Source organism: Bufo bufo, chromosome 3 (assembly GCF_905171765.1).
Source record: "Bufo bufo chromosome 3, aBufBuf1.1, whole genome shotgun sequence".
Classification (NCBI taxonomy): Eukaryota; Metazoa; Chordata; class Amphibia; order Anura; family Bufonidae; genus Bufo; species Bufo bufo.
This window is the reverse complement of record NC_053391.1, coordinates 48466359-48483980: the sequence shown is the minus strand read 5'-3', so window position 1 is coordinate 48483980 and position 17622 is coordinate 48466359. Positions and strand designations below refer to the sequence as shown.

At 47.7% G+C, this 17622-nt stretch overlaps 1 protein-coding gene across 3 annotated transcripts in view; it reads left to right on the top strand.

Moving 5' to 3' along the window:
- The window catches only part of SYNJ1 (synaptojanin 1), a 102281-nt gene that overhangs the window by 34906 nt on the left and 49753 nt on the right, over nucleotides 1-17622 (top strand). For all 3 annotated transcript variants that reach the window (XM_040423199.1, XM_040423198.1, XM_040423197.1), the window contains exons 8-12: nucleotides 1581-1677; nucleotides 1795-1967; nucleotides 2951-3032; nucleotides 7140-7292; nucleotides 16223-16388. In XM_040423199.1, the coding sequence (XP_040279133.1) occupies nucleotides 1581-1677; nucleotides 1795-1967; nucleotides 2951-3032; nucleotides 7140-7292; nucleotides 16223-16388 (671 nt within the window). The remainder of the gene's footprint in view (nucleotides 1-1580; nucleotides 1678-1794; nucleotides 1968-2950; nucleotides 3033-7139; nucleotides 7293-16222; nucleotides 16389-17622) is intronic.

Below are 17622 nucleotides of genomic sequence, written 5' to 3'. Positions count from 1 at the left end.
GACCCCCACCCCCTTCCTCATCAGACCTCAGATGAGACCCCCACCCCCTTCCTCATCAGACCTCAGATGAGACCCCCACCCCCTTCCTCATCAGACCTCAGATGAGACCCCCACCCCCTTCCTCATCAGACCTCAGATGAGACCCCCACCCCCTTCCTCATCAGACCTCAGATGAGACCCCCACCCCCTTCCTCCTCAGACCTCAGATGAGGCCCCCCCCCCCTTCCTCATCAGACCTCAGATGAGTCCCCCACCCCCTTCCTCATCAGACCTCAGATGAGACCCCCACCCCCTTCCTCATCAGACCTCAGATGAGACCCCCACCCCCTTCCTCATCAGACCTCAGATGAGACCCCCACCCCCTTCCTCATCAGACCTCAGATGAGACCCCCCCCCCCTTCCTCATCAGACCTCAGATGAGTCCCCCACCCCCTTCCTCATCAGACCTCAGATGAGACCCCCACCCCCTTCCTCATCAGACCTCAGATGAGACCCCCACCCCCTTCCTCATCAGACCTCAGATGAGACCCCCACCCCCTTCCTCATCAGACCTCAGATGAGACCCCCACCCCCTTCCTCATCAGACCTCAGATGAGACCCCCACCCCCTTCCTCATCAGACCTCAGATGAGACCCCCACCCCCTTCCTCATCAGACCTCAGATGAGACCCCCACCCCCTTCCTCATCAGACCTCAGATGAGACCCCCACCCCCTTCCTCATCAGACCTCAGATGAGTCCCCCACCCCCTTCCTCATCAGACCTCAGATGAGACCCCCACCCCCTTCCTCATCAGACCTCAGATGAGACCCCCACCCCCTTCCTCATCAGACCTCAGATGAGACCCCCACCCCCTTCCTCATCAGACCTCAGATGAGACCCCGACCTCAGATGAGACCCCCACCCCCGACCTCAGATGAGACCCCCACCCCCGACCTCAGATGAGACCCCCACCCCCGACCTCAGATGAGACCCCCACCCCCTTCCTCAGATGAGACCCCCACCCCCTTCCTCAGATGAGACCCCCACCCCCTTCCTCAGATGAGACCCCCACCCCCTTCCTCAGATGAGACCCCCACCCCCTTCCTCATCAGACCTCAGATGAGACCCCCCACCCCCTGAAATGTAAAATAATAAAGGAACTTGCCTCTCCTGCTCCCTGGTCTCCCTCTGCCTGCGTTGCGTGCTGTGACCTGATGTCGCACAACGTTAGATCATAGTGTTCTGTGACAACGTGTGGTGCTGGCAGAAGGAAAAGTGTTGTATTCACCGCTCCCTGGTCCTACTATTTACTAGTGATCGCCTCCTTAATGGAAGCGCTCATTAGTACTTGCTTCATAAGACGCACTGCCATTATTCACCCACTTTTGGGGGGGAAAAGTGCAGCGCTGTGCTTGGTATATTTTGAAGGCACCGCAGCATGAGTCTGAGCGCAGCAGCCCCTGCAGTCAGATGATCGGCAGGGGTGACGGGAGTCCAATCAGATATTGATGATCTATCCCGAGTATTCCTGAATCTTTCTAAAGTAACGCAGGTGTCTGCATCGTTTACTGCGCTGAAGTCGCCTTTATCTTCACATCAGGCATTTCCAAACACTCAAGAGACTTTATGGCAGACAAGTCGTGGTCAATCTTCTCGGGTCCAAGGAAGGAGAAACGATGCTTAGCAAGGCCTTTCAGGTAAGGAAGCGATGTTACCCCTCAGAAAGCTGTTCATCCAGCGGAGGAAAGGTCTGGTTAAATTCTGCGATTTCTCGGCTATGTTACGTTAACGCCCCTTCTCTCTCGCTTTTGCAGAGTCATCTGAAGGCGTCGGAGCACGTGTCTGATATCCTGATGGTGAATTTCGACTACCATCAGATGGTTCGGGGAGGCAAAGCTGAGAAACTCCATACCATCCTTAAGCCCAAAGTAGGCAGCTTCCTGGAGGAGTGCGGCTTCTTTTACATGGATAAAGATGGCGTTCACAGGTCTGATTACCCCTGATTTCCTGTAGAATATTCATGTAGCCTGCGCCCACACAACCAGCCCCGTCCTGAACTGTAACTTCCTTACATTTAATTTTTTTTTACAAAACTGGTGCACCTTGGTATACCTAGTACGATGCCTGAGGGTGCAGGGCATGACACAGGGATTCTGTCCATGGTCTCTATTGAACCCTTGTGTCACACTCCGCCTCCTCAATCCCTGCCTTCAGTGTAATACAGCATATCGGTTTTAATTGCAGTGTTCCTTTAAAGAGGTATTCCCATCTCAGACAATGGGACCCGCACCTACAACGTGAACTAAGCGGGGAGCGCTGTGGATTTCCCGGGGTCCGTCCACCACCAAGCGCTGCTCCCATAGAAGTGAATGGGAGCGCACCGCGCATGTGCGGACCATGCTCCCATTCATTTCTATGGGGCAGACTGCAATAGCCGAGCTAGTGCTTGGCTATTTTCGGCGGCCCCTTAGAAGTGAATGGAGGGTGGCTGCGCATGCGCAGTGCTCCCTCCGTTCATTTCCCGGCTCCGTTCTCATTCTAGGTGCGGGTCCCAGCGGTGGGACCCGCACCTATCAGACAATGGGGGCATATCCTAGCGATGGCCCCATTGTATGTGATGGGAAATCCCCTGATTTTTCCCATATAGGTGCATTAATCCAGTCGCTGTATATTTCAAGTGAAAGTGTTGGGTTTCTGGCCATATGTTCTTGCCAAATGGGAATCTGCCATAGACCACATCTTGCTATGGTGGTCTTTATTACTGGGTGACCAAAACGATAGCGCTCACCCCTGTGATCAGTTTTCTCCACCCTGTGGCACTCTAGCAATGCCTGACAGTGGCCTTCTTGGGGCCACAGCTTTCAGAGGCTTCCTGACATTTTCGGTCTTCTATATGATAGCGTCATGTTTCCAGAGGTTCAATATGGTGAGTAACTGAAAGGTTCCTTGTGTTTCTACTTCTCTTCCTAGAACACAGAGCGGCAGCATAAGGACCAACTGCTTGGACTGTCTGGACAGAACCAACAGCGTCCAGGCTTTTCTTGGGCTTGAGGTGAGTATCGCACCATGCATGGTCTCATACAGAATGATCACATGCAGGGTTAAAGATACTTTGCCGTTTTTAGTGACCAGAAGTTGGTAAAAAGTACTTGATTTGTACAGCAGTCCTGCCATCTTTTTACAGAATAGGGCACTACACATAAACCTGCAGGAGCCAGCCGCCAGCCACTATCTGTGGATGCACAGATGTGAAGAGCATGGAGTGTGGGGGATGTATGAAAGGATGAGGTTCTGATGAAAGGACCAGGGTCAGTTCATAAGATGTTATAGGCCTCTCTATAAGGACTCGGGCACATGGCCGTGGCCCGCAAACAGCAGGTCCACAATATACAGGCACCGGCCGTTTGTGCACCGCATCACGGATGCGGACCCATTCCCTTGAATGGCTCTGCAATCTGGAAGGTGCGGTGCGGAACGGAGGCACAGAACCTGTCCGTGGGGTTTCTGTCTGTGCCTCCGCACCGCAAAAAAGTAGTTCATGCGCTATTTTTTTCTCATTGCGGACCGTTGGATGCGGATCGCGGACCCCATTCAAGTGAATGGGTCCTGTGTCTGCATATGGCGGTCCCACGGTCGGTTGCATTGTGGAACACAATTTGCGGTCCACAGCACGGGCCCGGTCGGCACACGTTCGTGTGCATGAGCCCAACTCTGGATGTTGGGAATTCATCTGATTGTCCGAGGTAACGCATTTCAGAGAGCTGGTGCATCTGCTGGGTTTTGGTGGATGGTAGTCCTCGATCGTTGGTATAACTGGATAGGACGGTAGATGGAGATGTGGGAGGTCCAGCACCGGCGAGACCTAAGGATGAGTTTATATTGTAATGTGAATGGACAGTCAGTGTTGTGAAGCAGAGCGTCTGCAGCGCCGTCTCCCCCTCTCCCTGTGTTACTGAAGTCAGTCCTTTTTGATGATTGAGGAGGTTTCTGAGCATTTACAGGAAGTCGGCAGGGAAAGGGGAACAGCAGGGCGCTGAGCAAGATGTCACTTTCTCCGTAGAAAAGATTTTAAAGATTTGCGTGTTCACATGTAACAGTGATTTATGCAGACGACATTGAGACGGCGTTGTGGGGAATGATGGACAGTGAGAGCACGCGCTGTAATCTTCCAGACCTCCTCCTGCCCCGTGTCGGCAGTCTGCAGGTAGGAGTCATGGTTTCCAGGACATAAGTATTAAGTAACCTGCAATAACAGGACACTAGGGAGCTAATAGCAATTGCCTGTACGTATATACATGCGAGGAAGCGCTTAATTGAATGAGTCTTTTCAATTGAATATACATTACATTAGCCGAGCGGCATGGAGCAGATGACTTATAGCCTTGTCCAGAGAGGCTCATCAGCCGCACGTTGTAATATATCATTACCGTAATGTGCGCTGCACAGAGACTTACAAAGCACATGAAACCACTAATCGCCATGTCAGGATGACCTGGTTTTGGAGATCTTTTTCACAGATATATGTTGTTCCTTCTAAGCCTTTGTAACTGGCGAGCAGTCACTTAAAGGGAACCCGTCACCGACTTTATGCTGCCCATAATAACTGCAGTATCTAAGTAGAGACAGGTGAGTGGATTTCTGTGGTCTGTCATTTTAAGTTAAAAGTAAGTGGTTGCTGAGAACCAACATCACAATCATTGCAGACTGGGCCTGGAAAAGAGTCCCGGCCACCTGAGAAGAGTCCTGGTTATTCATGAATTCCTGCTCTCCTGCTGATGACTGACTTCTTCTACTTAGTTTTCTCCCTTTTTTTCTAGGAGAGAACTGCCAATCATCAGCAGGTGGGTGAGAGAGAAGGAGATTAGGAATAACCAGGACTCTTCTCAGGTAGATTTGACTCTTTTCCAGGCCTGGGCTGCAATGATTATGATTCTGGTTCTCAGCAACCCCTTACTTTTAGCTCATGAGTGACACATCGCTGACATCAGCATTTCTGTCACTAATGTATGTGGCCCTCAGTGACGTCAGTATAAAGTTGATGACGGGTTCACTTTAAGAACCCTGGGCACTGTGCCCTCTAAAGTGGGCAAAACAGAAGTCCATTAGATAATTATTGAAGTTCAGCGCCCTAATAATTAGATATAAAGCAGACAGATATATATATAGGGCCACCTAGTATCCAAGCAAATAGTGTTATGTTGCACTCAGCTCTAGGCCCTTTGAAGTTTGCTGTCCACATTTGTGGTCATCCAGGACAGTGAGGAGGTCAATGTCACAATCCCTGCTGGTCTGTTTCAGTGAAGGTTAATGTCGGTATACTTGGTGGTCTATGACAGCGACGGGTGAGGGGTTCATTCCAGGATTCCTGGCAGTGATGGGATTAATGTCGGTATACCTGGTAGTCTAGGAGAGGTGAGGTGTTCATTCCCATATCCCTGGTGGTCTTGAATAGTGAAGGGGTTACTGTAAGGATCCCTGGTGGTCTCTGGCAGTGAAAGGGTTCATTTTAGCATAGCTGAAGGTCTAGGGCAGTTAGGTAGTTAATTTCAGTATCCCTTGTGGTTTGGGGCATTGAAGGGTTTCATGTAAGAATCCTGGTGGCCTAGGTCAGTCAGTTGGTCAACTTTAGGATCACTAGTGGATGGGTTAATGCTACATACCCAGTGTCCAGTGTTTAGTCACCTCTCCAACATAGCCACTAGGGGGACATCCACGTGTAGTGGAATTGTTGTGGAAAATTTCCGCAAGAATCCACAGGGAAATATACAACAGAAAAGCCAGCACCAAATTGTGCAGAGTTGGGTTTCACCTGTTAAAACCAGCTGAGTGGCAAAAGAGGACACTATACTCATCTGCCCTGGCACCCCCCATGGCAGCGCACCTCCGGAAGACCACGGGCCTCTGTACAACTGGCCCCCTACTCAGATGTTCCGGCCAGGGGAGTCACAGAAGTGCCAGGGGAGGGGAGTATAGTGATGTTTTATCTGTGTTTTTAGGTCTTGCTTATTATGATTATGCTGAGGTTTTTGGATAATCGGCAGCAAAATCCTCAACACTTGTGTTTGTTGCTGATTTTAACTTGACCATTGAACTCAATGGAGAAAATTTGCAAAACATTTGTGACCCTTCCACGTCGCAAATCCGAACCACAGGTCATTTTCTGCATTTAGACTTTACGCAGCACGTGGATGAGGCTTGTAGTAGTCTCATTCGCTCTGCTTGTACAGGAATGGGCTACAGATTTTCCGTCCTCAGCAATTCCACGACGTGTGGAGGAGCCCTGAGAGTTTCACCTCCTGTTCCATCTCCGTGCTGATTGTAGAGATGACTGCAGACAGTAGACGGAGAAGACACGGCAGCTCTAACCGCACTGCCGCACAGTTCTCCCTCTGATCAGGCAGAGCGATTCAGGAGCACTCTGCCCATTCATTAAGGCATTCTGTATGGGAGTTCACTTTCCAGGAGTCAAAATGGCTTCAGAGCTGCTTCATTACGGCCTGCTAGGATTTCCCCATGTCCTGCTTGAAGTGAAGTGGACTATTGCTGAGGGCTCATGCCCACAAACTTTATTTTCTTTCCGTGTCTGTTCCGTTTTTTTGTTGCCAACTGTTGGCGGAATCATTCATTTCAATAGGTCCGCAAAAAAAGTTACAGAAGTTACTCCGTGTGCGTTCCGTTTCAGTATGTACGTTCCGCAAACAAATAGAACATGTCCGATTATTGTCCGCATTACAGACAAGGATAGGACTGTTCTATTAGGGGCCAGCTGTTCCGTTCCGCAAAATACGGAAAGCACACGGACGTCATCCGTATATTTTGCAGATCAGTTTTTTGCGGTCGCGTGCATGAGCCCTAACAGGGTTGTACAGTATTTGCTGCTTATCTGAAACAGCGCCACTCTTGTCCATGGGTGGTGTCTGGTATTGCAGCTTATCTCTATCCAAGTGACTGGAGGGTGGGCACAGCCCTGGCACCGTTTCTGAGGGTCAAAAAAAAAAACCTCCATTTAGCTAATCTCGGGCAAGCCTTTTCATTTTTGGAACGCTTCCGTCAGCTTTTACCATCCAAACGTAACGACCTGGAGTGTTAAATAATTGAGCCTCAGATTTGCTGCTTTTATTCCATAGGTTAACCTGTTCTCATTATTGTCTCCGCTCAGATGCTCTTAAAGCAGCTTGAAGCCCTTGGACTCGCAGAGAAGCCGCAGCTGGTCACCCGCTTCCAGGAAGTCTTCCGCTCCATGTGGTCCACAAATGGAGACTCCATTAGTAAAATATACGCCGGCACTGGAGCTCTCGAGGGAAAAGCCAAGGTGAGAGACATCTGGGGAATGCCCGTCTGCCCGCAGCGGGTTATGGTGCTCGGATTGTTTTTTTGCCATATGTGAATTATCATAAAGACGCATGATGCTACAGGATGGAGGGACCGACTATAGACGGCACGCATGTGATATGTACGGTTATGTGGTCTTTGCCGTTTCGGTTATTTAGGCTGTTACTCACCTCTTTCAGTCACTATGGATTTTCTCATTGTTTTCATTCATTTTGCTATTCATGTGGGCAGACTTTTCAGCGCTGCCACCATGTGCCCGGACACCCCAAGCTTTCTATGATTTCTCCCTGACGTCATCTTACAAAAGACCTTTCAGCTATTCTTTTGATTTTGAGTAAATACTTTTTTTTACCATTTTTTTCGTCAGATCACAATTCAGGCGTATCTTGTCTTAGATGACCGTGCTGCAGCCCACAATGCACGAACACCGACATTGGGGCAGCCGCCCGTTCTGCAAAAAGATAGGACATGTTCTATCTTTTTGCGGAACGGAAGTACGGGACGAAACCCCACGGAAGCACTCCGTAGTGCTTCTGTGAGTTTCCATTCCGCACCATTCCGGATTTGCGGACCCATTGAAGTGAATGGGTCCGCATCCGTGATGCGGAATGCCCACGGAACGGCGCCCGTGTATTGTGGATCCGCAAATGCGGTCCGCAATACGGCCACGGGGGTGCACACGTTTCGCGTGCAGGAGGCCTTAGACTTCTGCTGTGAGCTGTTCTTTTGTTATTCCTCTTGGAAACTAATAAATTCACAACTGGGCGTCACTTTATCAGTCTGGCTGCGCTGATTGACCAGGGTGTAGGGGAAACTCCATTGACGAGGAGAATGATCACACCGAGTTGTCCGTTTATTTATGCATTTCCAAAAGGAACAACAGAGGAAGCTTTCTTAAAAAAAAAAAAAAAACGGATATGACACCCATGTCGGATAAGGCTACTTTCACACTTGCATTGTTAATTAATCGGATCTGTTTTGATTTTGCACATCAGGATGCGGCTGTGTGAATTCAAAATGGGAAAAAAACTGCTCCGTCACTAAATACATTGAAAGTCAATGGCTGACGGAACCAGTCACCCTTTGAATTACATTGTTTTCAGTGCCGGATCCTTTAATAAATATCTAATCACACAGCTCCATTAGACGGTTATTAATTGCTGCTCACGAGCAGCCTGCTGAATATCCTGAATAAACTCTGGATTATCAAACCTTCAGATCAGAACTGGCCGTTCTCGTCCCTGTCTGTTCCTCAGCCCAGGATGATGATCTGAACTTTTCACCGTCTCTATCCGTACGATCTGCCTGAAACCAGTGTCCTTTTTTAGTCATCTGGATCTGAGCACATTCCAGGGATGTTTCTCGCTCTACCTTAGGTTTCAGGCGGACAGTGGGTTTACATCAGTCCTTCTTACCATTTAAAGGGATTCTCAGCACCAAACGGAGAGTAAGCAGATCAGTAATGTACTCTGCTGGGCGGTCCCTGCAGGAATCGGCTGTAATCTGTGAGGAAACCTGGTAGTAAGTATCCAGTTTCCCTGCAGCGCCTCCGCAGGAGTGATTAAGTATTACACTGTGGCCATTCCAGTGCTCCAGACAAAAAAAAATACCTAGTAGCCATTGGCTCATTAACTGAAAAATTTAGGAGCCAAATCGAAACCGAATCAAAACTTTGGTATCGTGACAACGCTACGCCGATCAGATTGGCGTAGGGTTGTTTCAATACCAAAATTTTGAATCTCTTTCGTCACCATAAAAAAGTATTGCGATACTCAATACCACGATAAAAAATAAAAAAAAAAACACCAAAAAAAGCCGCGTGCATTTAGCATTTTATGAAACGTTCGGCCCATAATAGAACAGTCCTAGCCTATTTTTTTGGAGTGACAAGGTGACTAAAAAATGGCAAATCGCATGGTTTTTATTTATTTATTTCTGTTACGGCGCTCACCGCATAGGAGATATTTTTTAATAGTTTGGACTTTTCAGACGCAGCGCTATGTAATATGTTTATTTATTTATTGTTTATATATTTTATATGTAAAATTGGGAAAGGGGGGATTTAAACTTAATATTTTAGGTTACTTTCACACTAGCGTTTTTCATTTCCGGCATAGAGTTCCGTCACAGGGGCTCTATACCGGAAAAGAACTGATCAGGCATATCCCCATGCATTCTGAATGGAGAGTAATCCGTTCAGGATGCATCAGGATGTCTTCAGTTCAGTCATTTTGACTGATCAGGCAAAAGATAAAACCGTAGCATGCTACGGTTTTATTGCCGGCGAAAAAAAACTGAAGACTTGTCTGAGGCATTTTCCCCCATAAGAATGTGTCAGTGCCAGATCCGGCATTCAAAATACCGGAATGCTGGATCCGCCCTTCCGTAAAAATGTGTAAAAAGATACAAGACGGATCCGTCTGTCCGCATGACAAGCGGAGAGACGGATACGTCCTTGCAATGCATTTGTGACTTGGATCCGCATCCGGATGCGTCTCTCAAATGCTTTCAGTCACATCCAGATCGGCGGATCCGCAGGCAGTTCCGACGACGGAACTGCTTGCCGGAACACACTGCCGCAAGCCCCATTCACTATAGAGGAATGGGGCTGTGCACATGAGCGGTGATTTTCACGCATCACTTGTGCGTTGCGTGAAAATCGCAGCATGCTCTAACATAGCTCTTTCACGCAACGCAGGCCCCATAGAAGTTAATGGGGCTGCGTGAAAATCGCAAGCAAGTGCGGAAAAAAAAAATGGCAGGGTCTATTGGCACAATAAAAGTATACCAATCCTCTTCAGTCCCCTTCTCAAGTGCCAGCTCCCTGTCCTTCCCACTCTGCTCCACTGTCCTGACTCTAGCGGAGACGTGCGGTACACCCCTGAGGCCAGTGACTGGCTGCAGCGGTCATGTGTAGTATACAGATACGTCTCCACTGCATCCAGAACATTGTCATTGCTGACAGTAGTGGCTACACTAGAACAAAGGGGGTTTGAGGTGGTGATTGCCTTTTTTTATTACATTTATATTTATTTATTTTACTTTTTATTGTTCTGAAAGATAAAAACACTTTAAGGCCCCTTGCAGACGAGCATGACGGATTAGATCCGGATGCATTCAGTTAAAAATGCACGATTTCGCAAAGCAAGTTCAGTCAGTTTTGTCTGCGATTGCGTTCAGTTGTTCAGGTTTTTTCCGCGCGGGTGCATTGCGCATTGATGCGTTTTTCACGCGCGTGATAAAAAACCTGAAGGTTTACAAACAACATCTCCTAGCAACCATCAGTGAAAAACACATCGCGTCCGCAGTTGCTTGCGATTTTCACGCAGCCCCATTCACTTCTATGGAGCCAGAATATAGAACATGCTGCGATTTTCACGCAACGCACAAGTGATGCGTGAAAAACAACGCTCGTGTACACAGACCCATTGAAATGAATGGGTCCGGATTCGGTGCGGGCGCAATGCGTTCTCATCACGCATTGCACCCGCGCGGAAAACTCGCTCGTGTGAAAGGGGCCTGACCAGTTGTACATATACACCTTCTTGATGCTGAGGGGCATGTCCAGCCTCCAGTGAAATGAAATGATTTTGCAGGTAGCTTTGCTTAAAAATCTCCTGCCGTCTATACATCTCCTCTGCAGATGTATGTGTGTCCATGGTTACAGACTACAAACAAAACCTGTTTGCAGTCTGATCCTGCAGTCGTGATCCCTTCCATCTGTCCTCGGTACTTACTGACCTTCTCAATGTTAGGGCTTGTTCACACGACCGTATGGCTTTTTCAGTGTTTTGCAGGCCGTTTTTAACGGATCCGTTTTTTGTTTCAGTAGGGTTTCCGGTTTCATTCCATTTTTCCGTATGGCATATACAGTAATTACATAGAAAAAATTGGGCTGGGCATAACATTTTCAATAGATGGTTCCTTAAAAACGGAACAGATATGGAAGACATACAGAGTACATTCTTTTTTTTTTTTTTTTTTCGGAACCATTTAAATGGTTCTGTATACGGAACGCAAAAAACATTTGTGTGACCGAGCCCTAAGTAAGAAGCGCTGGGCAGATTGAAGGGGCGTTTGAAGCCTGATGAGGCTGCACATGGATTATTTTTATCTGATGCTTTAGAACAATAATAAAGATTGTTAAAAGCGCACCTGAAACGCCACAAATCATTTGCTTTGCCCTTTTATAACTAGTTATCCAACCACAGCAAAACCAAATAACGTTATTTCTTCTCCATTCACATACGACGCTACCTTTTGACATAAGTTAAAAGGGTTTACTGGGAGTTAAAGGGGTTTTCCAGGCTCTTGATATTGATGGCCTTATCCTCAGGATAGGTTATCAATATCCGATTATTGGGGGCCCAACACCCGGCACCCCCATCGATCAGCTGTTACCGGCAGCCTCCAGAGCTGGAACTAGCACTTTGATAGGAACCGGATGAACAGCTCAATGATAACTAGCTGCAGTAACCTGGCATGGCCACTACGCTTAGAACGGAGCTGTTCTTCCTGTTCTATTCAAAGTGCTAGAGTTCCAGCTCTGGAAGCTGCAGGTAACCGCTGATTAAGGGGGCGCTGAGTGTTGGGCCCTTACCGATTGGATATCAAAGACCGATCCTGAGGATAGGTCATCAATATCAGGAGCCTGGAAAACCCTTTTAAAGAAGACCCGTTGCCTCTCCTGACTTATCTGGGTCAGTAACTACTTGCATCCCCCATGTAATAACAATTCTGGAACATCTGTTCTTATCACTGTATGCTGTGCCATTCCTCTAGTATTCCTGCCAGAAGTTTACAAATTGGCAGCAGTCTGCAGTAAAGGTACTGTTGGGTGTTACCAGTAGCAGGTGTGTCTGACCTTTTCCAATCAGTGCTGCTGGGGTTGGACTGTCCAGGGGCACACTCCCAACTGGTGACACCCATCTGTACCTCTACTGCAAACTGCTGGCGATTCATTATTTCATAAAGTAGAAATAATAAAGGAATGGTAGGTACATCATATAAGAACAGAGGCTCCAGAAGGATTATTACATGGAGAATGCAAGTACTTACTACAATAGACATGTCGGCAGAGATGACGGCTTCTCTTTAAATATTGACAACCAGTTCTCTAATCCTTGCCCGTGCTGATTAGCCGATGAAACTAGCCATGGTGCTCAGGTAAGTGTTGCGACCCTTTCTCCAGCCTGTGCCGTCACATCACCTCTGTGCAGCATTCTAGTGAATGGGACTGAGCTGCAATACTGGGCACAGCCACTCTATGATGTACGGCGCTGTGTTTGGTATGCTATGAAGAGGTGCAGGGCCCTTCAAACAGCTGATGTCAGACCCCATCAATCTTATATTGATGACCTATCCTGAGGGTAGGTTTATCAATATTCAAGTCCTGTAAGCGGTCACTCAGAAGAGGGGTAGATGACTGGGGCACCGCTTATCCCGCCACGTTAGAATCCGCCACCTGCATGTTTTTGGCTGCTGATACTGATGCATCTGGTCCTGGCTTCTAATATACACTGACATAACGGTTTTTAATAACCTTTCTGCTTCAATTATTATCTTTATTATTATCATTATTATTATTGCCATATTAACTCCTTGCATGCCACTGTTAGTATTTTACGTTCTTCTTTTCTTCTCCGTGTTGTAAACTCCTTGTTCTTATAGTCTTATAACTTCTTGCCTGCTTTTCTCCTGCTCCCTCTCGGTTCCTCTCCTTCTGCCTCTTTGAATGAATGGTGAGTATTTCTAATGAAGCTTTTGTACTTTAAGGAAACTTTTAGATGTTGGTTAATTTAAAGGGGTAACTTATCGTCCACCGCTGCTTCTGAACATGGGGTATTGGTTCACCTTGAAGAGACCCAGCGACTTATTTTCAGGCAATGCCCCAATGGAAAAAATATGTAAATGAGCTCATGTCGACTAAATCCAAGATGCCTCCAACAGAGGAGTCCTCAGTTTGGCGGACATGCATCGTCCATAGAAATATATTAGTCTTCTGCTCGCTATCTGGGTGTCATGAATAGCGTGTGGCCTCCGGGTCTATGGCACAAGAGAAAACGACTGCATAAGGTCACAAGTTCAAAGGAAACACCACCCAGGAAACCAGCGACTTAACTTGATTTAAGCCGTGTATATTGCATCCTGTCACTGGTATAGCGGTTATATGTGTAGTATGAGGCTCACGTTTACCCGAGATCTCTATACGGCCTCTGGTTATCCATTTATTTAATTTAAAATGCCCTTTTCTCCTTTTATTAAATTATTTCTATAGAAATTTCAGTGTAAATTGAGTTCAGCAGAGGATTGTGCGTCTGTCCTCCGGAGTTATGACCTGTGTGTTATAGGCTGGGGGCCCTCCAGTGTAATATATGGCGATATAAAGTCTCCGGCTTGCTGTGTATAGAGGCGTCTGTCTTTCCAGTTCTCTCCATAGCTCTCCTCGGGGAGCCTGGACGCTTGCTCATTGCCTCCTGCTGTCGTCTGTACCATAGGAGGCAAATGCAGGTGATTCATAAAGCCAGTGAAGTGCACACAGTCTCTAGTGGGTTCGGTGTCTGCGTGGCTCCTTCACCAGGAATGGTGGAGATAATTTATAGAAGAAATGTGTGAAGATGTTGGTAGAGCTCTCTGAGCTTTTGGACCTCTGCTGAATCCGAACTAGGGCTGCAGTAAACGATTATTTTAGTAATCGAGTATTCTATCGATTATTTTTTACGATTAATCGAGTAATCTAATAAGAAAAAAATAATTAATAGACTGTTTTCCTTTATAAAAACTCAGACCCCCTTCCATTAGTCCCCAACGTCCTTTGTTCCCCACTGTGCGATCAGCCCAAGTGCATCAGTTCCCCCAGTGCCATCAGCTCTCCCCACCCAGTGCCATCAGCTCTGCCCCCTTGTGCCATCAGCTCTGCCCCCTTGTGCCATCAGCTCTGCCCCCTTGTGCCATCAGCTCTGCCCCCTTGTGCCATCAGCTCTGCCCCCTTGTGCCATCAGCTCTGCCCCCCCTTGTGCCATCAGCTCTGCCCCCCCCTTGTGCCATCAGCTCTGCCCCCCCCTTGTGCCATCAGCTCTGCCCCCCCCCTTGTGCCATCAGCTCTGCCCCCCCCCCCCCCTTGTGCCATCAGCTCTGCCCCCCCCCTTGTGCCATCAGCTCTGCCCCCCCCCCCTTGTGCCATCAGCTCTGCCCCCCCCCTTGTGCCATCAGCTCTGCCCCCCCCCCCCTTGTGCCATCAGCTCTGCCCCCCCCCCTTGTGCCATCAGCTCTGCCCCCCCCTTGTGCCATCAGCTCTGCCCCCCCCCTTGTGCCATCAGCTCTGCCCCCCCCCTTGTGCCATCAGCTCTGCCCCCCCCCTTGTGCCATCAGCTCTGCCCCCCCCCTTGTGCCATCAGCTCTGCCCCCCCTTGTGCCATCAGCTCTGCCCCCCCTTGTGCCATCAGCTCTGCCCCCCCTTGTGCCATCAGCTCTGCCCCCCCTTGTGCCATCAGCTCTGCCCCCATGCTGCTCCTGACACCCGGATTGCACAGTGTCATTGGTTACTATGACGCTGTGCACTCCAGGCGCCCGGCCTTAGTTGCGCCCCCACCCCCTCGGTTTCACCAACTTACCTTTCCAGCAGGGGCGCTGCCGACACTCCATCGTTCTGTGCTGCTCTGCTCCTGACGTCACACAGTGCGTCAGGTCACGGCGTGCGTACGTCAGGAGGTCAGAGCAGCACGAGACCATGGACGTACTGTGGAGTGTCCGGAGGCCGCCTGCTGGAAAGGTGAGTATTCCAAGCGCCGCGGGAGACCACGGAGCGGGAGTAATAGCAAGCGCTTCACTCCCGCTCCATGGTCTCATGACACGAACGAATCTTCGATGCAAAAAATTTGCATCGAGGATTTTTTTGTGTCGAATTACTCGATTTAATCGAGTAATCGTTTCAGCCCTAAGATTCCGAACGTTCAGGTCCAAGCCTCCTTGTCCATCTTTGCAATTGAATAATAAGGCAAACAACCTTTTTTATCGAAAATTTCCTACCATTTTGTATCTACAGCCTCTATGCAGATCTATACGTCTCCTTGGTAACAGACAACAAACCTCTTCGTAGTCTGATCCTGCAATCCTACTCTATTCCGTATGTGCCCCTACTCAGGGGTGGACTGGCCGTAGACCTTACAGGGAAATTTCCTGGTGGATCGATGCCCAGGGGGCCACCCAAGCCCCCCCCACCTCTGCAGCTGGCTGGGTACATAATGAGCTATCAGTGGTAATTAACTCTGTGAGAATCAGATACTCGTGTACCCGGCCAGCGACACATGCCCTCCTGAATTCAACTATGGCCCCCATCTCCTTTCCTAAGCCCCCTGCTCCATATCTTAATCAGAGACAACTGGAAGAGGAGGAGAGAAAATGGCAGCTATTGATGGCCAACTCGGGGACAGCTTTTGGGGCAGCATATTCTGTGGTATTTTGCACTATGGTATTAATGATCCCCCTACCTTTGTTGCTCTGCCTCCTGTCAAGAGACCCTCCTACACCATGGGGCTACTATTCAGTATTTTTTTTCCAGGGCCACTTTAGGATTCCAATCCTCTCCTGCTCCTACTGCTTGGTAATACCGTCTACCAGAAGGGAGTGTGTCTGCAGGATCAGACTACACAGGGCTGGTTTGTAGTCTGTTACTATGGAGACACAAGTCGGCATAGTAGCTTTAGGCACAAACAGTAGGCAATTTAGAATTGTGTTCTTTTCTTGGTGGATTCATTGGAGCAGTATGTGGTGGAGGTGAACACAGTCTTTTAGTTTCCTAGTTTGAGATGATATCAAGCTTGTTTTTACCTTTTGAAATCTAAAAAAAGAAAAACGGTTTCCTTCCTGTATAGAGAACCAGTCAACAGCTTTATTGTGGTCATTTTGCAGGGTGGAAAGTTGAAAGATGGCGCACGGTCTGTTACGAGGACAATACAGAGCAATTTTTTTGATGGCTCAAAACAAGAAGCAATTGATGTGCTGCTCCTAGGAAACACCTTAAACAGTGACTTGGCCGATAAAGCGCGAGCTCTTCTGACCACGGGAAGTCTGCATGGTAAGTATTACTAATCCGGAGATTTATTATTTTACAGACACAAATGCTTCAGCTAAAAAGAGGTTTCTCTACCGGTAATTCTGTGTAAACATTGTCAGCGTTTCATACCTTGCCTAAAGCTTGACTCTACTGAGGAGCAAGCAAAACTCTTAAAGGGGTTATCTGGTAATTAGTATTGATGACCTTTCCTCTGGAACAGTCATCGGTAGCGATCCGATGCATTTTACTCATTTTGGGCTGAAAATAATTTTGTCAATTGGTCAAAATTATTCAGTTGATCTGTTACAAAGGGTTAACTGTCTAGCTGTGTGAATCTTATCTCTAAATTACTAAAAACACTTATTTAAAGGGAACCTGTCACCAGTTTTATGGTGTCCTAACTAAGGGCAACATAAATAAGTGACTGATTCTCTTAGAAAAATGCTGGCTAACTTTCTTTAATTGACCCAGTCAATCTGCCAACATCTTGTATTGAAAAGCTCTAGCTTATAATGATGAGTCCTGAATATTCATGAGCTCCTGACTCTTCCCGCCTACCTGCTGCTGATTGACAGTTATTTTCCATATGAATCAGTAGCAGGTGGGCAGGGGAGTGGCTATAGCTCTGAATTAAAAAAAACGCTGGACTCACTGACATCACGCTGGACTCAAATCAGCTCATTAGCATGTGGCATCTTTGTGTGTATATTATGAGGTAACCATCTGTCACACCAGTAAGTGAATACATCTTAAGGCACTTTTTAGTAGTTAATGATTGTATATAATTAGTTAGTTTATAATCAAATATCCACATGACAGGTTCCCTTTAAGCCACATTCTTATCGGTAAGATAAGGACTGCGCTATAATGAGTGTTTAAAAGGTCAGAGATCAGGAGCCGTCAGCTGAGCCGCCTGATGGAAAACAGTAAAAATACAGAGCCTGCTACTAGAGAATCTCAAGGCTGTACAGAGAAAGGGGCTCAACATTTTTAATAAAGACCAATGGTACAATGCAATAAAAAAAAAATGCCCCCAAAGGTGTACATAGCCTTTCATTGGCTTTTTTTGCTGAAATTGCATTCAGTAGGCTCCATCGCCCAGCCGAAAATGTACCAGGAAATAAACCCACGTGTTCCCTGCCTGTTTGTTTCGGGAACATGTAGAAAACCCTGCAGACTGAGGAACACAGTACAAGATTATCACTCCTTTTTCGGTTTTTAGTGCTTCTTTAACTACAATGCCGTCTTGTGGAAT